The sequence below is a fragment of the Vulpes vulpes genome, chromosome 11 (genome assembly GCF_048418805.1).
Source record: "Vulpes vulpes isolate BD-2025 chromosome 11, VulVul3, whole genome shotgun sequence".
Lineage (NCBI taxonomy): Eukaryota > Metazoa > Chordata > Mammalia > Carnivora > Canidae > Vulpes > Vulpes vulpes.
The window spans coordinates 44753810-44771119 of NC_132790.1; the positions used below are offsets into that span (position 1 = coordinate 44753810).

The window sequence follows — 17310 nt, forward strand, 5'->3', positions numbered from 1 at the left end:
CATGAATAAATAAATAAAATCTTAAAAAAAAAAAAAAGCATAAAACTTAAAGGCCAAGTAGGAATAGTACCATGGCAGGGGAGGGGGAGAGCAGGGGCCCTCTACTTGGGACTGCTTAGGTCTTTTTACCCAGTGATTTCAAAATCAGAACCAGTCACATATCTAATGAAGAAAGAGTCCATGTTTTTCATGCACAAAACCCGTATGTGCATTTTTTTAATTAACAGTGACAGATTTGTTATGATTTTACATATACACATAGTAAAGCTGCCTGGCCCAACAAAAGTCACCAGGTGATTTAGTGAAGTCTAGAATTGGGAGTCAGGAGATCATTTCTAACACTAATTGGAGGAAACAACACCAGTATTGTCTGGCCATCTAACACATATTATATCTTTGGGTAATTTATTTAAACTTCTCTAGGTCTGTTCCTGCATCTACAAATGTCTAGAGTCCAAAAAGTATCTGGATTGAAGGTTCTCACTTTATTTTTTTTTTAAGATTTTATTTATTTATTCATGAGAGACACAGAGAAAGGCAGAGTCACAGGCTTAGGGAGAAGCAGGCTCCCTGTGGGGAGCCCAAAGTGGGACTCAAAAGTCCCAGGACTCCAGGATCATGCCCTGGACCAAACAGAGGCACTCAACCACCAAGCCACCCAGCCATCCCTGAAGGTTCTCACTTTAAATTAAGATTCCTGGGGGCCACTCCCAGTGATTCAGAATTTCTGTAATGGAACCTAGGAAGCTAAATATCTACCAAACACCACAAAGTGACTGAAATACACAGGTGGTCCTCAGTCACACTTTAGGTCATCACAAGTCCTAGTCACACCAGATGTCTCTAATGTCCCTAACTGTATAAAAAGATGACACAATTCATTTCAGCACCAATGCCTTAGAAATTCTGGATCTAGCATAATGTGCAGGCCATATAGTAGATGCTAAACAAATTTTTAGAGGAAGAAAGGGAAGAAGGAAGGAAGGGAGGAGGCCAGATAGCTAACTGCTCATATTTTTGGCTAAGAAATACACAAAACGGTAGTAAAATTAAAACTGCGCGAAACACATCAGTTGCCAAAGAACAAAAGCCTCAGTCTCTACACACATACAATTTTAAGCATTAAGATGAGCCATTGTCAAACAGCAAACTACTAAAGAGAAAAAAGGGAAAAAACAGTACACAGAAGCCAAAAGAATTTTAGTGGAAAATTACTGGTGACTAAAACATAGCAACCGTTAACTCTGGATAGAAGAGAACACAGAATTTTAAGGACTGGGACATGGAACTAAAGTTTGAAGGTACTGGTTACTCAAATGCATAAATTTCACTCGGGCTAAAAGAATATGGATTCCAGAAATATTGGTGACAATATTAACTTTTGTCCATTGTTTAATTCCATTTTCCCATTCACTTACATTATAATTTTTGAGATGTTTTATCTTCACTTCTGATGATCTTCAAATGTCAATGGCTCTTAACACATTAACTGTAAACAAACACACAAAGGAACTTAGGGGAATTCAGATAGTTAAGGAACCCTACAGTAAAGTATTCTAAATTATCCTGTAAAGCCTGCAGGGGAGGGAGAGGCCCGAAGAGGCTTTGGTACCATGTTTACCTGCTTCACAATTTATCTGATGTTCAAAATGCAGTATCATTCTAATGACACTATCCTCTTTATCATCAAGCAAAGAAAAAAAAAATCATCCTATTTTCTGTCAGAAGCAAAAAACAATCAAAGCCGGAGAAAATTCTCTCCAAATAGAGACACTCTGAATTCACTGATGTACTGAGTATTAGTATCTTTTTCCTGCATTACAGTGCAGCCAATCAAAGAACCTCATTTCCTTGCCACTACCACTTAATCAAACCTCCCCTAGGACTGCCCTATAACTACCAAGTTTTGGCCTAGACCTAGAAAGCTAAATCTTCAGGCATGATCAGTTCTTTACAAAGACCTTGATGTTAAACAGACCATTTGAATCCAAATGTCAAAGTGCTCTCCCTAATCTCCAGTTTTCTCATCTGTAAAATAGAAACAATGATATTGTTTATTTTATATAATTATGAGGATAATATGAGAAAATGCATATTAAGGGATTTAGCACCATGCCCAGCAAGCACTCAAAAATAGTAAGTGCTATTATATATACTACTAATAATCACAACAATAAATTTACTTCTGGAATAACTGTCTACCACTTGAAAAGCAAAGTTTATCCCAGGTGTTTATATTTTTACATACTACCTTTGGTTATAATGAAAGAATATTATCCAATACCAATAACAGAAGACATCTGTATTATATAAAATTTTATTTTGGACTTTGCTGGGCATCCCAGCTCAGCTCAAGAAAATTAAGGCTTGAGATCACTAGCCTATCTTCAGTCAAAGTTATTATTCCTTTTGCTAATACACAACCTTCTAACATAGTCTACTTAAAAAACCACTCACTTGCAATTATCTGTGAAAGGAGATGGATATATTTGTGACATGTGCCTTTTAAATCCTCTGAGCCCAAAGAATAATGCCATACCAACCCAGAGGAGACTTCTCTACCCGCTTCAACCCACTCCCAAATGATTAAACACCTATGTTTGACATTACATGCTTAAAATATTAATATTTAAGTTCAAAAACACAAAAAAATGCATAAACACAGATTTCTCTGAGTTTCCAAAATTTTAGGTCAAAGATACACAAACAGTCAATATTGGCAAAAGCACTGATAAACCAACATTGCCCCAAATGGACAGGTTTATTTCCCCTATGGAGACTAAACTTTTAGAACTGATGAGAAAAACCTAAGTGGAACCTGATGCAACATTTTGGGGGAGATAAAACACATGGATACATGGCTGGGAAGCAAACTAGAAACAAAAGAAGAGTAAGCAGTGTTGGCCACCATCCTCGTTACCACCACTACTTTACCATGCAATCCTTGAGCTCTTCAAACAAAATAAAAAATGAAATAGATCAGATGATCATTTTTCATTTGATTTCCATTTGCCTTTCACTTAATGAGTTGACAAGTATTAAACATACCGGTTTTCGTTATAATCCCAGGTTAGGATTATAAAAATCTGGCCCAAGAAAATACACAAAGAAAGTACGAAGTTAAACTCAAGAGTTTAGAGTGTTCCAAGATAGTTTTCTTTTTTGGTCTGCTACAATATATCATGTCTCTTAGCATATTTTCCACTTTGGTCACTGCTTTTGCAAGTCTAAGAAGGTCTCTGCTGAAGTATTGTCAACTTTAACCAGAAATGAAAAATGTCTTCCTTGCTAAAAATGATTCATTTATATACTATGGAGAAGCTGCAGTCTCCAATGCCTATTCTCTCCTATTTCTTACAGATAGAACCTCCAATTTTTAGCTCAGCACAGGCTTCCCAGAAAAGACTACATATCCTGGCCTTCCTTGTGTCTAGGGATGGCCATGGGACCATGGGACCACATTCTGGCCAACTGGATATAAGCTTAAAAGACTAGATGTAACCTCAAAAAAGTATCCTTTAAAGAAGGAAAACATGCTTTTCTTCTTCCTTTCATCCTTCCATCCTTCCTTCTGACTACAATGAAAGCAATGGTTAGAGCTCCAACAGCAATTTTGATTCATGAGTTAACACTGCAGTAAAGAGCTGTGTTCTTGTTACTTCAGGTCCACTATATCAGATTAGTATTGACTATCTCTGGGCATTTTTATGTCGGAGAAAAACTAAAATTATCTGTTTTAGGCCACAGTAAGTTTGGATTTTCTGTTATATTCAATCAAACCTAAACCCTAACCTTAAAAAAATAAAATAATAGGAGTTTTCCAAATATCAGTATTTAGGGCTTTTGAAGTATATAGTTTAAAACATATTTTAGGGCAGCCCCGTGGCTTAGCAGTTTAGCGCCACCTTCAGCCCAGGGCATGATCCTGGAGACTCGGGATCGAGTTCCACGGCAGGCTCCCTGCATGGAGCCTGCTTCTCCCTCTGCCTGTGTCTCTGCCTCTCTCGCTCAATCTCTCTCTCTCTCTCTCTCTCTCTCTCTCTCTCTCTCTGTCTCTAATAAATAAATAAAGTCTTTTAAAAAAAATTTTAAAAAACAGATTTTAGAAGTGAATTCTTATACTGAAAACATAGTATCTGCCTTTATTTAATCTAGACTAAAACGTATTTAAAGACCCCAAGAGTTAATCTCATAAAGAGTCTTTGAAAAGTCATCAGTGATTGCTGCTGTAAGTACTAAGTACTTAACAGGGGAAGAACTGTGAAGTTGGAGCGTTAGTGGTCTGTAGTGATGGCAGCACTGGCACACACATAAAAGCACATTACGAGGGACAGCACAATGAGTTCTGTGTAAGAAAATTACAGGAAAGGGAACTGAGACTATTATTTTCATTAAGTGGGCATCTTCTTCGGATGCCTGGGTGACTCAGTCAGTTAAGCATCTGCCTTCAGTTCGGGTCATGATCTCGGGGCCCTGGGATGGAGCCCTGAGTTGGGCTCCATACTCAGTGGGGAGTCTGCTTCTCCCTCTGTCCTTGCTCATGTGTTCTCTCTCTTGCTCAGTCTATCAAATAAATAAATTTAAAAGAAAAAAAGAGGGCATCTTTTCTAGTCCCTTCGATTTTAATAACTTTGTACCAATCTTTTGTTTTCAATAGTTCCATTTTTAACCTGACTTCCTGTGGGAAGAATGCTTGTAAAGTCACTCCCTATCCTTGACTATCAACTCTCAATAGTTTTTAATCCTATCTACAGATTTAACTAAATCAAACAATAGGACAAAGATAGCAAGTGCTTTACCTATTCAAAACTAATTTTCTTAAAAAGAAAAAATAGTCTCACTAAAATCTAGAGAATTTCCACTGGTCAAGTACTGAATCACATGCAACCTTTGGCCCTGTTGATTTTGAATACAATAGCATGAACTTGGCAGCTTTACAAAATAAACTTACTGATTTCTGGACATCTGTATCTGGGTATTTCCTTCCCTTGGGCGTAATCCAGACTTTACTGGTTCAGGTGATGGCTTCCTGGAATTACTTATTTATAATGTTTTTTAAAATTTATGTTACAACTACAGATTTCACCAAGGACTTTTTTTTTTTTTTTAATTTTAAGATTTACTTATTTGAGAGAGAGCATGCATGAGAGTGAAGGAGGGGCAGTAAGAGGGAGAGAATCTCAAGCAGACTCCCCACTGACAGTAGAGCCCCATGCAGGACTTGATCTCATGACCTGAGCTGAAACCTAGACTTGGGCAATCAACCAACTTAGCCTCCCAGGCACCCCAAAGACCTATTTTTAAGTAAAGGCTTAAAACATGTATTCCTGATGTATTACTCATAGCTGAGAAAGAAAAACCACAAGAAATTTCCTAAAAATCAGGTATCATAAATCTCAAAGAGATGACTTTTACCTTTCACTACTTCAGTCAATATTTCTACAAAAATGCTTTTAAGTAATCAGCTTATGGTAGCTGTAACATAGACCTTAACTTAGTCTGTTTCAACAAATACTGATGGAGTTACTAAAAACAATTTGTAAAAGATCTAAAGCAGTGGTTCTCAGACTCTAGTTTTAGTTTAGGATCACATGGAAGACTTGCTAAAACACACTGTGGGCTTCACTCCCAGAATGTTTTATCCAATTACATCTGACATAGCACTAAGGAATCTGGATTTTTAACAAAGCCCTAAAGGATTCTGATGCTACTTATTTGGGAACTACTGACTGGTCTACATTAATGGAAAACTACTGATGACAGCATAATGAGGAAAGAAAAAATATATATATATGGGACCCAATCTCAACTTTAGTATGTTTGTATACTTTTGATTAGTAATTAATCTTTTTAAATTTTCTTTCAGAAAAATCTACATGGTAATTACTGATTAGTTCACAATAATATTGGACCTTATCTGACAGAACTTTAAAAATCTCTTAGGGTCCTAGAATAATGAAATACAAAATAAGTATGTCCAATATTTGACACAAGGTGCTAATTATTTTGCCAAGGTTGGAAATTCAACCTATAAGTTTTGCTTAGTCCCATAACTAGTTTCTACCACTAATCCTGGCCAGTTACCTCAGAATACATGCCAAGAGTCACAAAGGGAGTGGGTAAGAATGTGCGATTGGACACAAATCCATCACCACTACTGGAAAACAACTCAAAAGCACATGTCCTACCAATATATCAGCTCTAAATGACCTTGAGGCTGAAACTAGAGATGACCTCTTACAAAAAATGTGTTTCAGAAATCTTAAAAACTCTTCTCCCTTTTCAGATTATAAGTACCATATACATATAAATATGTAAATATAAATGCTAAAGAATTTTATTCACTAGAAACCAACTGATAAACCAAAATAAACTGAGACAAACAAGTGGTGCCCAGAATAACTAGAGAATGAGGGTATATAAAAGATGAAAGAAAACAGACATTTAAAAAGATGACTGACATAAGTCAGACAGAAAAAGACAACAATCCAGGGTAGTAGATGGAAAAGCAGGTAGGATAAAATGAACACAATGTTATGAAGATATATGACTGGGCACAGAAAAGATAATGTAGCCAATAGAATCAGCTCAATGTGTCAAGAGGCATCATGCAAAAGTAACTTTAGTAGCCTGAAATTGTGTCTTTATAGGCCAACTTCAACATAAGAAAACCTTTTTTAATGCTTTGAGCGGAGACAACAAAGAAGAGAGCAGAACATTCAGTCAATATTTCTTTATTTAAACATTTAGTGGACACCTATTTGGCACTAGATGTATTAGCAGGTGATTATGCATAGTAAAAAAGAATCAAATCCACTCAAGCAGTACATTTTATAACAGTGTACAAACTGAAAAAATGGAAAACCAGATACCAAGATAGTGACAAATCCTGCTGTACAACTTAAACAATCTAAGGCTCAAGCCTTACCTACCTATCATATCTAGCCTACAGTACTGTTTTATCTATATCCTGTACAAATCATACTTATGTCAAGAATCAGAGCAAGGGCAACAAGAATTAAATTACGGAATAGAGCCAGATTATCAGTGTGCTGAAGTGAATTTTTTCACAACTCTCTCTCTGTGGGGCTAGACACATTGAAGAACAGACAACAAAGGATATACAAGAGCTGATAAACAAGATTCACCAAAAAAAATTACTTTTTTTTAAGGATACAAGATGACATAACTATAGCTTATTAGGAAACTACTATCTGGATATCACATAAAAAAAATAAAATAAAATCACCGTTTTGTGGCCAAAAGCAAGAAGTCTATGGTGACCTAGAAGGCAAAGCCAGAAGTACTAGCAACTCTGAGACAACTACATAGATAAACACAGATAAACAGACATATCAAGACTCGACATACATTTAAAGATTTTATTTATTTATTTGAGAAAGAGAGTGTGCACACCAGGGTGGGGTGCAGCAGAGGGTGAGACAGAGACTCTCAAACAGACTCTGTGCTGATCACAGAGACCGACTCCAGACTCAGTCCCACAATCCAGAGATCATGACCTGAGCCAAAACCAGGAGCAGGACACTCAACCAAAAGCCACTCAGGCACCACAAGACTCAATGTACATTTAGCATGAACTATAGGTCTCACAAAAGCCAGTTGCCCAACCTGAATGGAGTGTGTCATTTTCAAAAAACAGTGGGCAACCAGAAGGATTAGTGTATTATTTTTCAGATTTATATTCCTATTTCCCAGAAAAACATAAAACTTACAAATTAACACATTTCAATATAATATTTAAACTGAATTAATCTAATAGAATACTTGAAGGAATCAGATAGGCATGTATTACTAACTTTGATTACAAATCTGACTGAAGCCTTTCTGCCAAATTGAAGATAAATATGCAGTTACATAGTTTCCATTTTCAAACAAATAGGAAGCATTGTTTTTGCATGAACAATTTTTCTTGAAGCTAAACTCAACAGAAACTTATATCAATTTAGTCTGTAAAAGACATATGGAATACACTAAACATACTAGCTATTGTTGTATCGGAACAAATTCACGTGGCAATTTCCTAATTGAAAATTTGACACTGAAAATTTCCTAGTTGTAAAAAAACAGAAGGCATAAAAATAAACTACAATTTAAGGGCAATGTTTCTGCAGAAGGCTGAGACAATACAGTCCAAATATTGATATTTTGCTTTATTATAGGCTATCACAGTAAAATCATAAACAGCTGGATAGCCAGGTAGCATAGCTATTATAATCATGGTTTTTGCCCTCTCACCTACAATTTATTGTTTGCCTAGATTAAGTTTAAATTTAAGCTTTCTAACAAGTGTCTACAATGCAACTATTTTACACTGTTGATCAAACATGTGTAATGATTCTTAAAAGACATGAAAAAATTTAGCAGGGTGAATTCTACATAGTAGACATTCAACAAATGTTATTTTTTTTCTACCTTCCAGAGGAAAGGAATGAAAGCTGGCATTCTCCTATGGAAAGTAGATCATACTTATATTTTTGTCCAGAGAGGAAGAGGCTAACATATTCTAGTCAAAACTATCTCAAGGAGTTAATTTTCTTAAATTCAATGTCAGTAACATAACTTTTAATTAAGAATTAAAATATATAAACTTTAAAGTTACTGGGCTTTCTTTGGGGGAGGGAATAAATATGCTTAAGTGGCACAATTAGGTACGTTAATTTGTAATAACAGATTTATTTAGTATAATTTAAAAACTCCATAAAGGGAATATCTCAGTAATTGATAAGAATGTATCTTTTTTTTTTTTTTTTATGATAGTCACACAGAGAGAAAGAGAGAGGCAGAGACACAGGCAGACGGAGAAGCAGGCTCCATGCACCGGGAGCCCGATGTGGGATTCGATCCCGGGTCTCCAGGATCACGCCCTGGGCCAAAGGCAGGCGCCAAACCGCTGCGCCACCCAGGGATCCCGATAAGAATGTATCTTAATCATTACTGTCATTAAGATAAAGAATGACAGAATTTTAGAGCGCCAAGGGACGTTGCAGGTTCTCTAGATCAATTTATTTTGAAAGATGTGAAAATTGCAGACTGGAAAAGTTAAATGATACAGGCCAAAAAACTAGAAGAGCCAGGGACTTTTAAGAGTCTGAGCCTCCTAACTTCCAATACATTCTTCATCCTAACAGACTATGCTGCCTCCTGCGGTTCCACTTCCTCTTGCTTGGGTGATATTACTGGTTGCCTCATTTGTTTTCTTTACATTCTATTCTGAATCATAGCTGCCATTTGTAACTTTCCTATACAATTCTAATTTTACAACCTGTTTTCTGCATAATTTTAAGCTAAAAATGTAACTTAAGTTTCCTAAATTTCAGAGTACTAAAATTTTTAAAATACTTGAAACATGTACAATATATGTGATCGAATGCAAAGAAAAATCCTTCTCTCCTGGGTAATTAAATGTATAGATTCAAAAAAAAATTTTATTGAGAACCTGTGACATGAAAGGTGTCTCTGTTAAATGCTGGAGATAAGATAGTAAGATGTGGTCCAGTAGATTACAGTCTCACAGAAAATAATTAACCCACGATTACACTGTTTGTTGAGAACTCTGAAAACGGTGGGAGCAGGTTCCCAGGAGTGCTTTAGGAAGAGAATCTAATGTATAATGAAGGAAACAGCTAATATTTTCACAATAAGGTCTGAACAGTAATAGGAAAACATAGCTATGTCACTCATATTCAGTAGAGTGCAAAATGAACTAAAAGTTAGAAACTTCAATTTATTCTGAGGAAAATGAAATTTGCGTTTTCACACAGATTAGTATTTAATAACTCTAATAATAATTAGACTATTTTTTGGTAGAAAAGAACCTGATTTTATTGTGGCTACATAACAAACACAGGTCATCTATTATTTTTTCCTTAGATTTTAATTCACTATTTTAAAACCAAAGGGAAAACATTCTCTGAAATATGTCTAGTTTATACTCACAACAGCTATCTACAAAATTGCATAGTAAAGTCCTCCTCAAAATTCCAGGAAAAGAAGAAAAATCCCATCTGGTCACAAGAGAAATAACCAGGAAAACCGGTAGCCCCAGAAGGAAGAAAGCTAACACTCACTATTCACTCAGGGTTAAGGACTGCTCAGATTCCTAATGATTTTCAGCTGCAAGATTTTGAAAGGCGATGTACAGTGGGCATTTTTATTTACATTTTTAAAGCAAAATGGGGGGAGGGGGAGGAGTATAGAGAAAATCATGAGAAATAAAGTGATGGGAAAAAGAAAAAAAGAAAAAAAAAAAAAACGTGAGCAAGAATCCCAAAATCGAAGACATACGAACAGATGGAAGTAAGCCTGGAGAACGGTCTGGAAAAGCGTATAGTAAAGAAAGGCAGGGAGGAAAGAAGGGGTGGTGGTTGGGGTAAGGGCTGTCCAAAAAAAATAATTCGAGAGGGAATGAGAAGCAAGAGATACTAATGAACTGGGGCTGCCTCCACCCGGGATTTAAAAAAGATGGTTACAAGAAAGGTAGAGTCGCCGGCAAAGCAGCAATGAGTGTTCACCTTCCCTTCTCCCCAGCCTGCAAACCCCAGAGGGGGAGGAAGAAGTGGCTCCCAGGTCCCAGGAGAGGAATTTCGGCGCAGCCATCAGGAAGCAGAGTCGAGAGCTGGGCCCCCCCACCCCCCCCCGGCGGGTCCAGGCCCCTCTCCATCCCTCTCGGGCGCTGGGCGCTGGGCGCTGGGCGGGGCCCGGGGCATCCCGGTTACCTGGACAGAGAGTCCACGCTGGGCGGCCGTGCTGCGGCCGGCTGGGAGCCAAGACTCTCGCAGCTCGAGCTCTTCTCCATGGCGCGGCGGGGACAGCGGGACGGAAAGACTGAAGCGACCTCCGCGGCAGCGGAGCGGGAGGAGCGGAGGGCGGAGTGCGCCGGGCCGGGGCCGCGGTCAGGCCAGCGCCGGCCCGGGAGGGAGACCGGAAGCGGCCATGTTCCCCCAGCCTGCACCGCGCCGAGGACCCCGGGGCTGCCGCCGGCTGCGGCCCACGCCGGCTGCGGCCGACGCCGCGCGCTCCTGCGCCCTCGCGCCGCCCCGAGGGTCGGGGGACCCCTGGGAGGAGGAGGATGGCAGGAGTCAAAGAGAGGACCAAGTGCATACCGGGGGCAGGGGCCTGGGGCTGCGGGTAACTGGGCCCGGGATGCTGGGAAGGACGGGGCAGTGCCCCGGCGCGGGCGGCGCGGGGCGCGGGGCGGGGGCCGTGGGGGGGGGGCGACCCCGGAGGACGGCGGCCCCCAGGTGGGGGGTGGGCGGGAGAGGGAGAGCGGGACCACGTGCAGGGGTAAGCGCGCTGGAGATGGCCAGGGGCACCAGATCTGGGGCTGGAGATAGTAATCATTAATTAGATAAATTATTAATTAAATAGTGGTTAAAAGGTCCTTCAGCCAGTCAGACATGAATTCAGAGCCCCCCTGTGCCCGTCACTGGCAGCGTAACCCGAGGCATTGAACACCCTCTTTCTTTCTTATCTGTTAAATAGGAAAATAACATCTTCACAGATTAGGGGAGTTAATACATGTAAGATGCTTAAAACAGTATTTGTCCCCAAAGTTCACAGCAGCAATGTCCACAATAGCCAAACTGAGGAAGGAGCCACGACGTCCATCGACGGGTGAATGGATAAAGAGGACGTGGCCCGTGTATACGGGGAGCACTGCTCAGCCCCAGGAAGGAGGACACCCGCCATCTGCTGCGGCGCGGATGGACCTGGAGGGTGTTATGCTGAGCGAAGTAAGTCAGCCGGAGAAGGACAGTGTATGGCTTCGCTCATGGGAGAATATAACTAATAGTGAGAGGGATTATAAGGGAAAGGAGGGGAACCGAGTGGGAAAAATCGGAGGGAGACAAACCACGAGAGGCTTCTAACTCGAAACAGTTGCAGGAGACGAGGTGCAGGAATGGGGTGACCGAGGCGCGCACTTGACGGGCCGAGCACGGGGTGTTACACTGCTTGTTGGCAGATTGAATTTAAATAAAATATTGGAAAAACAATTATTGGCACATAGTAAGCACTCAAATATTAGCTGTTAGTAGTACTCCCTACTTTGTGAGGGTTGTTAGGATGTGATGTATTAAGGTGTATGAACAGTAATACAGCTTCAAAAATGGTAGCTGTGGGACAGGAACCTGTGGGAGGGATGGCAGAGAAGTGGGAAGTGGCTGGCATGACAAAGGTAGTGGAGAAAGTATAGGACAGGTAGGAAAAAAATTAATGCTCCTCCATCCCCCACCAGCCCGGCATTGTAGAAAGTGCGCTAGAAGAGCAGAAATGTTTGGTCCTACAATGATTTGAGGTCTGTGGGGTCTGTAAGCGTGCAGGGGCAAAGCACTTTGTCATTAGTCCATTGTACAAACAAAGAGGTGTGGAAGAGGAAAATGGGAACTGATAAATATGCAAAAAGAAGTAGATGCATCTACTATTGAATGTGGCAGTGTTGGATAGGGGACAGATTTTAGCAATCTTTCCCTGCCCTCTTGAATTCCCCTGCGGAGCAGGAAGGGAGGGTGGAGAGATAGAGCTGTGATAAGAGAATAGGAATTGGGTGAAGGGGAAATGCTTCTGCTGATAATTTTCTGTTATGGAAGACACAGGAAGGACAAAAGAAAAATATAAAGGAACTTTTCTGATTGAGACCAAATCGCAGTGTATGAAGTATAAAATGATGCTAAGATTATTTCTGTAAAAATAAAAAAGTGTATTAAAAAAACACTTCTTGCTAGAATAGAGTGATGTTCATTTAAACTAGATTTAATTCATACTGACAACCGATGTTTTAAGAAAATCTTAAAAGTATAGGGCCAGTGAAATATTAACATGCAAGTACATTCCCCAAAAGAACAACCTAACCTAGTTGTGTTCATCATACTTATTAAAATAAAATGTTTTTAAACACAAAAGGTTTTGCCTTTCCATTTTCCAGCTTGGCAAGGATCGGATGGCAGCTGATAGTTTTTATTTATATGATTTTTAAAGAGTCCTTTAACTGTACTCCTCTAATAAGCAAAGAGAATAGGCAGTTAGAAACACTAACAAGCATAAACATCTACAATGATTCATAAAAGAATTTGCTTATTGATTCCTGGTTTCTACCTGGCTTCCAAAATGCTGACTCACTGTCATCTGACATGGATTTTTCTAAGCTAAGTTTGGTGAAGATGGATGAATCCTTGAATGGGAGACCCAAGCACTCTCTACAGCCCCGTTTTTTTCTAGAACTATGATAATAGAGCACTTGAAACCATCTGCCTGATGAGGTAATAATTTGTATATGAATCTCTCTGGTAATTAATAAAGAACAGTGCTGTGGGGCACCTGGCTGCTTCATTTGGTAGAGTGTGTGACTTTTGGTCTTGGGGTTGTGAGTTCAAGTCTCATGTTAGATGCTGGGATTACTTAAAAATCTAAAAAAAAAAAAAAAAAAAAGGCAATAATGTTAGTGTAGAGATTTTAGAATCAGACAAATTTGAATTGGGCCCTGATTCTATCATGTACTTGCCCTGTGATTTCAATTAAGTTGCTTCTCCAACAACTGTTTTCTCACCTCTGAAATGGGAATAAAAACATCCACATAATGGATTGTTTTTCCCAATACAGAGTTTGCACAGTAGGATCTCAGTAAATGGATCTGATGCTATTGTTATTTTTTCTTTCTCTGAACTTACTGCTTTACTTCTAAGTATTAAAGCAGTAATTTCTGAGAGTGAACAACAAGCAAAGAATACTTGAATCTGGGATCCCTGGGTGGAGCAGCAGTTTGGCGCCTGCCTTTGGCCCAGGGCACGATCCTGGAGACCCGGGATCGAATCCCACGTCGGGTATGGAGCCTGCTTCTCCCTCTACCTGTGTCTCTGCCTCTCTCTCTCTCTCTCTGTGACTATCATAAATAAATAAAACTAAAAAAAAAAAAAAAATACTTGAATCTCAGCTAAAAGTTAAATGATTAGTACTGAATTATTTTTCTGACATATTGGCTACTGTGTCCTATATCCAAGAGAAATTCCCTTGATTAGAAATCCCCCCTTCAACTCAGTTTTCTTATCTTTTAAAAGAACACTTTAGCCTATCCCAGGTCTTCAGAAACTATTGCTAAAATTAAACTACAGTGTAGGTTCATCTTGTAGCTGAGGCACAGGTGTGCAGGAGCACCTGGCTCCAGGGAGCCCATACAGACCAGGTGCAGCCACTCCCACCTGACAAAATCCAAAGGCAGTGAAACTAATGGTGGTGAAACAAGGAAAGAATTTATTTCAGTGAGGTCAACACAGGGAAAACAGCAAATTATCCTCTCAGCTGTCTCTAAAGTGCTGAAAATACTTCCAGATTTATACAAGGAAAATGTGTGCCCAAGGTCCGTGGGTATGTGCAGGTCAGCAGTAAAGGTTAAATTGATCATTATCGTGGAGTCAATCATGGGCAGTCTTACTGGCTCAGGGAAGCTCTTTCTGCTTGAGGTGCTAGTTTCAGTTCCCATCAGGGGATGCTTTGCTCACAGGGTCTTTTTTTTTTTTTTTTTTTAAGACTTATTTATTCCTGAGAGACACAGAGGGAGAGGGGCAGAGACAGAGAGGGAAAAGCAGGCTCCCTGTGGGGAGCCCAATGCAGGACTCAATCCCAGGACCCCAGAATCATGACCTGAGCCAAAGGCAGACGTCTAACCACTGAGCCACTCAGGCACCCCTGCCCACAAGGTCTTTTGCCTGAATTAAGAAATAAGCCAGAAAGAACTTCATTAATTAAAAGGTATAGACTGAGCTCAAAATGTCAGTAGTTGAAGTCCTCTTTCAATCCCTCCTATTAAATGGTTAACTTGAAACCTTTCCAAAAGTAATTTTCTTGTTTGAAATCTAGGCCAGTGTTTCTCAGATTATCTGCAGAGAGAACCAGTGTTTTGTTTTTAATTTCTAAGCATCAACCAATGCTTCTTAAAATACAAGAAAATTTAATTACTAAATAAATGAAACTTAAGTAAAAACTGAACATATGCAAAATACAAGGCCAATTTTCTTTGTATTTAACAGATATAAAATGACTTCATAAAAATTGGACAAAAGTTTCTAAATAGATATTCTCAGTTCTGTTCTCATCTCATCGTGGACAAGCACTGATTGGCAAACCACAATTTGACTAGCGCTGACTTGGATCTATAGGTTTGTTGCCTATCAACTTATCAAGGGATGTTTATTAGACAATCTGAGAAAGAATAAGGAAATAAACTTCTCTTATGAAAGTAAAATGGTGGTTAGGGATGGACAAGTAGAGGGAAAATCCTCTTAAACACACATGCCAAAAACATAAACCTTAGGTCAAGCAAGCATAATTCCTTTGGTGGTGGGGAGGGAGGGGTAGAAGAAAAGGGGGTATCTTAATCTCTATGCCCAGCACAAAGCCAGATGCAGGACTTAATGTCATGACCCTGAGATCATGACCTGAGCCACCAAAATCAAGAGTCAGATACTTAACCAACTGAGCCACCAGGCATCCCCTGCCCCTTTTTTAAGTAGGCTCCATGCTGGGCATGGACTAATGCCCAAGGCTTGACCTAATGACTCAGGCTTGAGTAATTAGTTAATAACTCTGAGATGGAGACCTGAGCCGAAACCAAGAGTCTGATGCTTAACCAACTGAGTCACTCAGGCACCCAAAGCATGTATATTTCTTATAATTAATTATTTATATGCAAAATTTTAATTTTTTGATTACTTTAGTGTGGAGAGTTCCAATTCCAGTATGGAGAAGTAAACTTCTAACAGATTGACCTTTCCACAGATAACAACTGGAAACTCCAGATGGTAAAACAACAACCTGAGGAGTCCAGAGAATAGACAGAAGTACACAGAATCGGGATCCCTGGGTGGCGCAGCGGTTTGGCGCCTGCCTTTGGCCCAGGGCGCAATCCTGGAGACCCGGGATCGAATCCCACGTCGGGCTCTCGGTGCATGGAGCCTGCTTCTCCCTCTGCCTGTGTCGCTGCCTCTCTCTCTCTCTCTCTCTCTCTGTGACTATCATGAATAAATAAATAAAATCTTTTAAAAAAAATTAAAAAATTAAAAAATTAAAAAAAAAAAAGAAGTACACAGAATCAAAATGCATATGAAGTGATCAACACAGCATTTCCCACTTTGAGTGACTTTGACCTATGAACAAACAAAAATTGCGGTGTGGTAACAAGATAGCAAAAACTCACATAGAAAGTCTACTGTCTTTCTGGCCTGAGAATAAGGGAGGAATTCCAGAAATGGAGAATCAGAGAACTCTAAACTCCGTTTATAAATTCAGATAATCTCTGGCTATGCACTCATTCAATTTGAATAACAAAGACAATGCAAATAGTTCAGATCAAAGAACTCAAAGTAGAATATACTCCTACTCTTTCAGATAAAAGAACTGAAGCTAGATTTGACCTGTTACTATACACAGGACAAAATTTTCAATTTGTTTAAAACTAACTTAATTTCTTGCTAAACAAAAGCATCACCACTTTATGGAGAAATAAAACAGAATCCAGAGACTCCAAAACAATGTTCATAATATCAAGGACAAAATTTAGACTTACTTGGCATAAAAACTGATAGGAAAATAGGATGTATTCTTTAAAGGAAAAGATAATAAAGAGATGACACAGGTGTTGAAATTATCAGACAATGGCTCAAAAGCAACTAATATAACTGTTCGATGATGTAAAGGAAAATATAATAAGTGAAAAGATAGTAAAATTCAGCAGGGGAATAATATACATTAAGATCAAAATAAAAACTTTAGGAAAAGTACAGTACTTAAGTAAAAAGATTTAGTATTGTATCTGAATTAATATCCAGATATACAGTATAGTAAGTATATCTATACTAGACAATTCTATACATCACCCATTGTTCATCATGATAATAGCACTCATTCATCCCCCCACCAACTCTCTTCTCTGGTAACTGTCAGTTTGTTCTGTGCAGTTAAGATTGTTTTTTCGGTTTGCCTCTTTTTTTCTTTGTTCATTTCTTTTTTTAAGATTTATTTATTTATTCATGCAAGAGAGAGAGAGGGGCAGAGACATAGGCAGAGAGAGAAGCAGGCTCCCTGCAGGGAGCCCAATGTGGGACTTGATCCCTTGACCTGGATCTGGATCTGGATCCAGGATCATGCCCTGAGCCGAAGGCAGATGTTCAACCAACCGCTGAGCCACCCAGGTGTCTCTCTTTTGTTTCTTAAATTCCACAAATGAGTGAAATTATATGGTACTTGTCTTTGGCTGCCTTATTTCACTTACCATTAAACCCTCTAGGTCCATCCATGTTG

General features: G+C 39.2%; 1 protein-coding gene across 19 annotated transcripts in view; it reads right to left on the reverse strand.

Moving 5' to 3' along the window:
* Window positions 1-11019, reverse strand: part of MTMR2 (myotubularin related protein 2) — a 117971-nt gene extending 106952 nt beyond the window's left edge. For 8 of the 19 annotated variants that reach the window (XM_072726240.1, XM_025993272.2, XM_072726223.1 and 5 more), the window contains exons 1-2: window positions 10737-10869; window positions 1419-1489 (exon numbers count right to left, since the gene is read on the reverse strand). Coding sequence is in view for 1 of the 19 variants with exons in the window: in XM_072726238.1 (XP_072582339.1) it covers window positions 10737-10816 (80 nt within the window). In the remaining 18 variants the exon portion in view is untranslated. Of the gene's footprint in view, window positions 1-1418; window positions 1490-10736 lie in introns of all 19 variants that reach the window. The other 11 variants (XM_025993275.2, XM_072726221.1, XM_072726222.1 and 8 more) reach the window with 8 other exon arrangements.
* Window positions 11020-17310: the final 6291 nt, after the last annotated feature.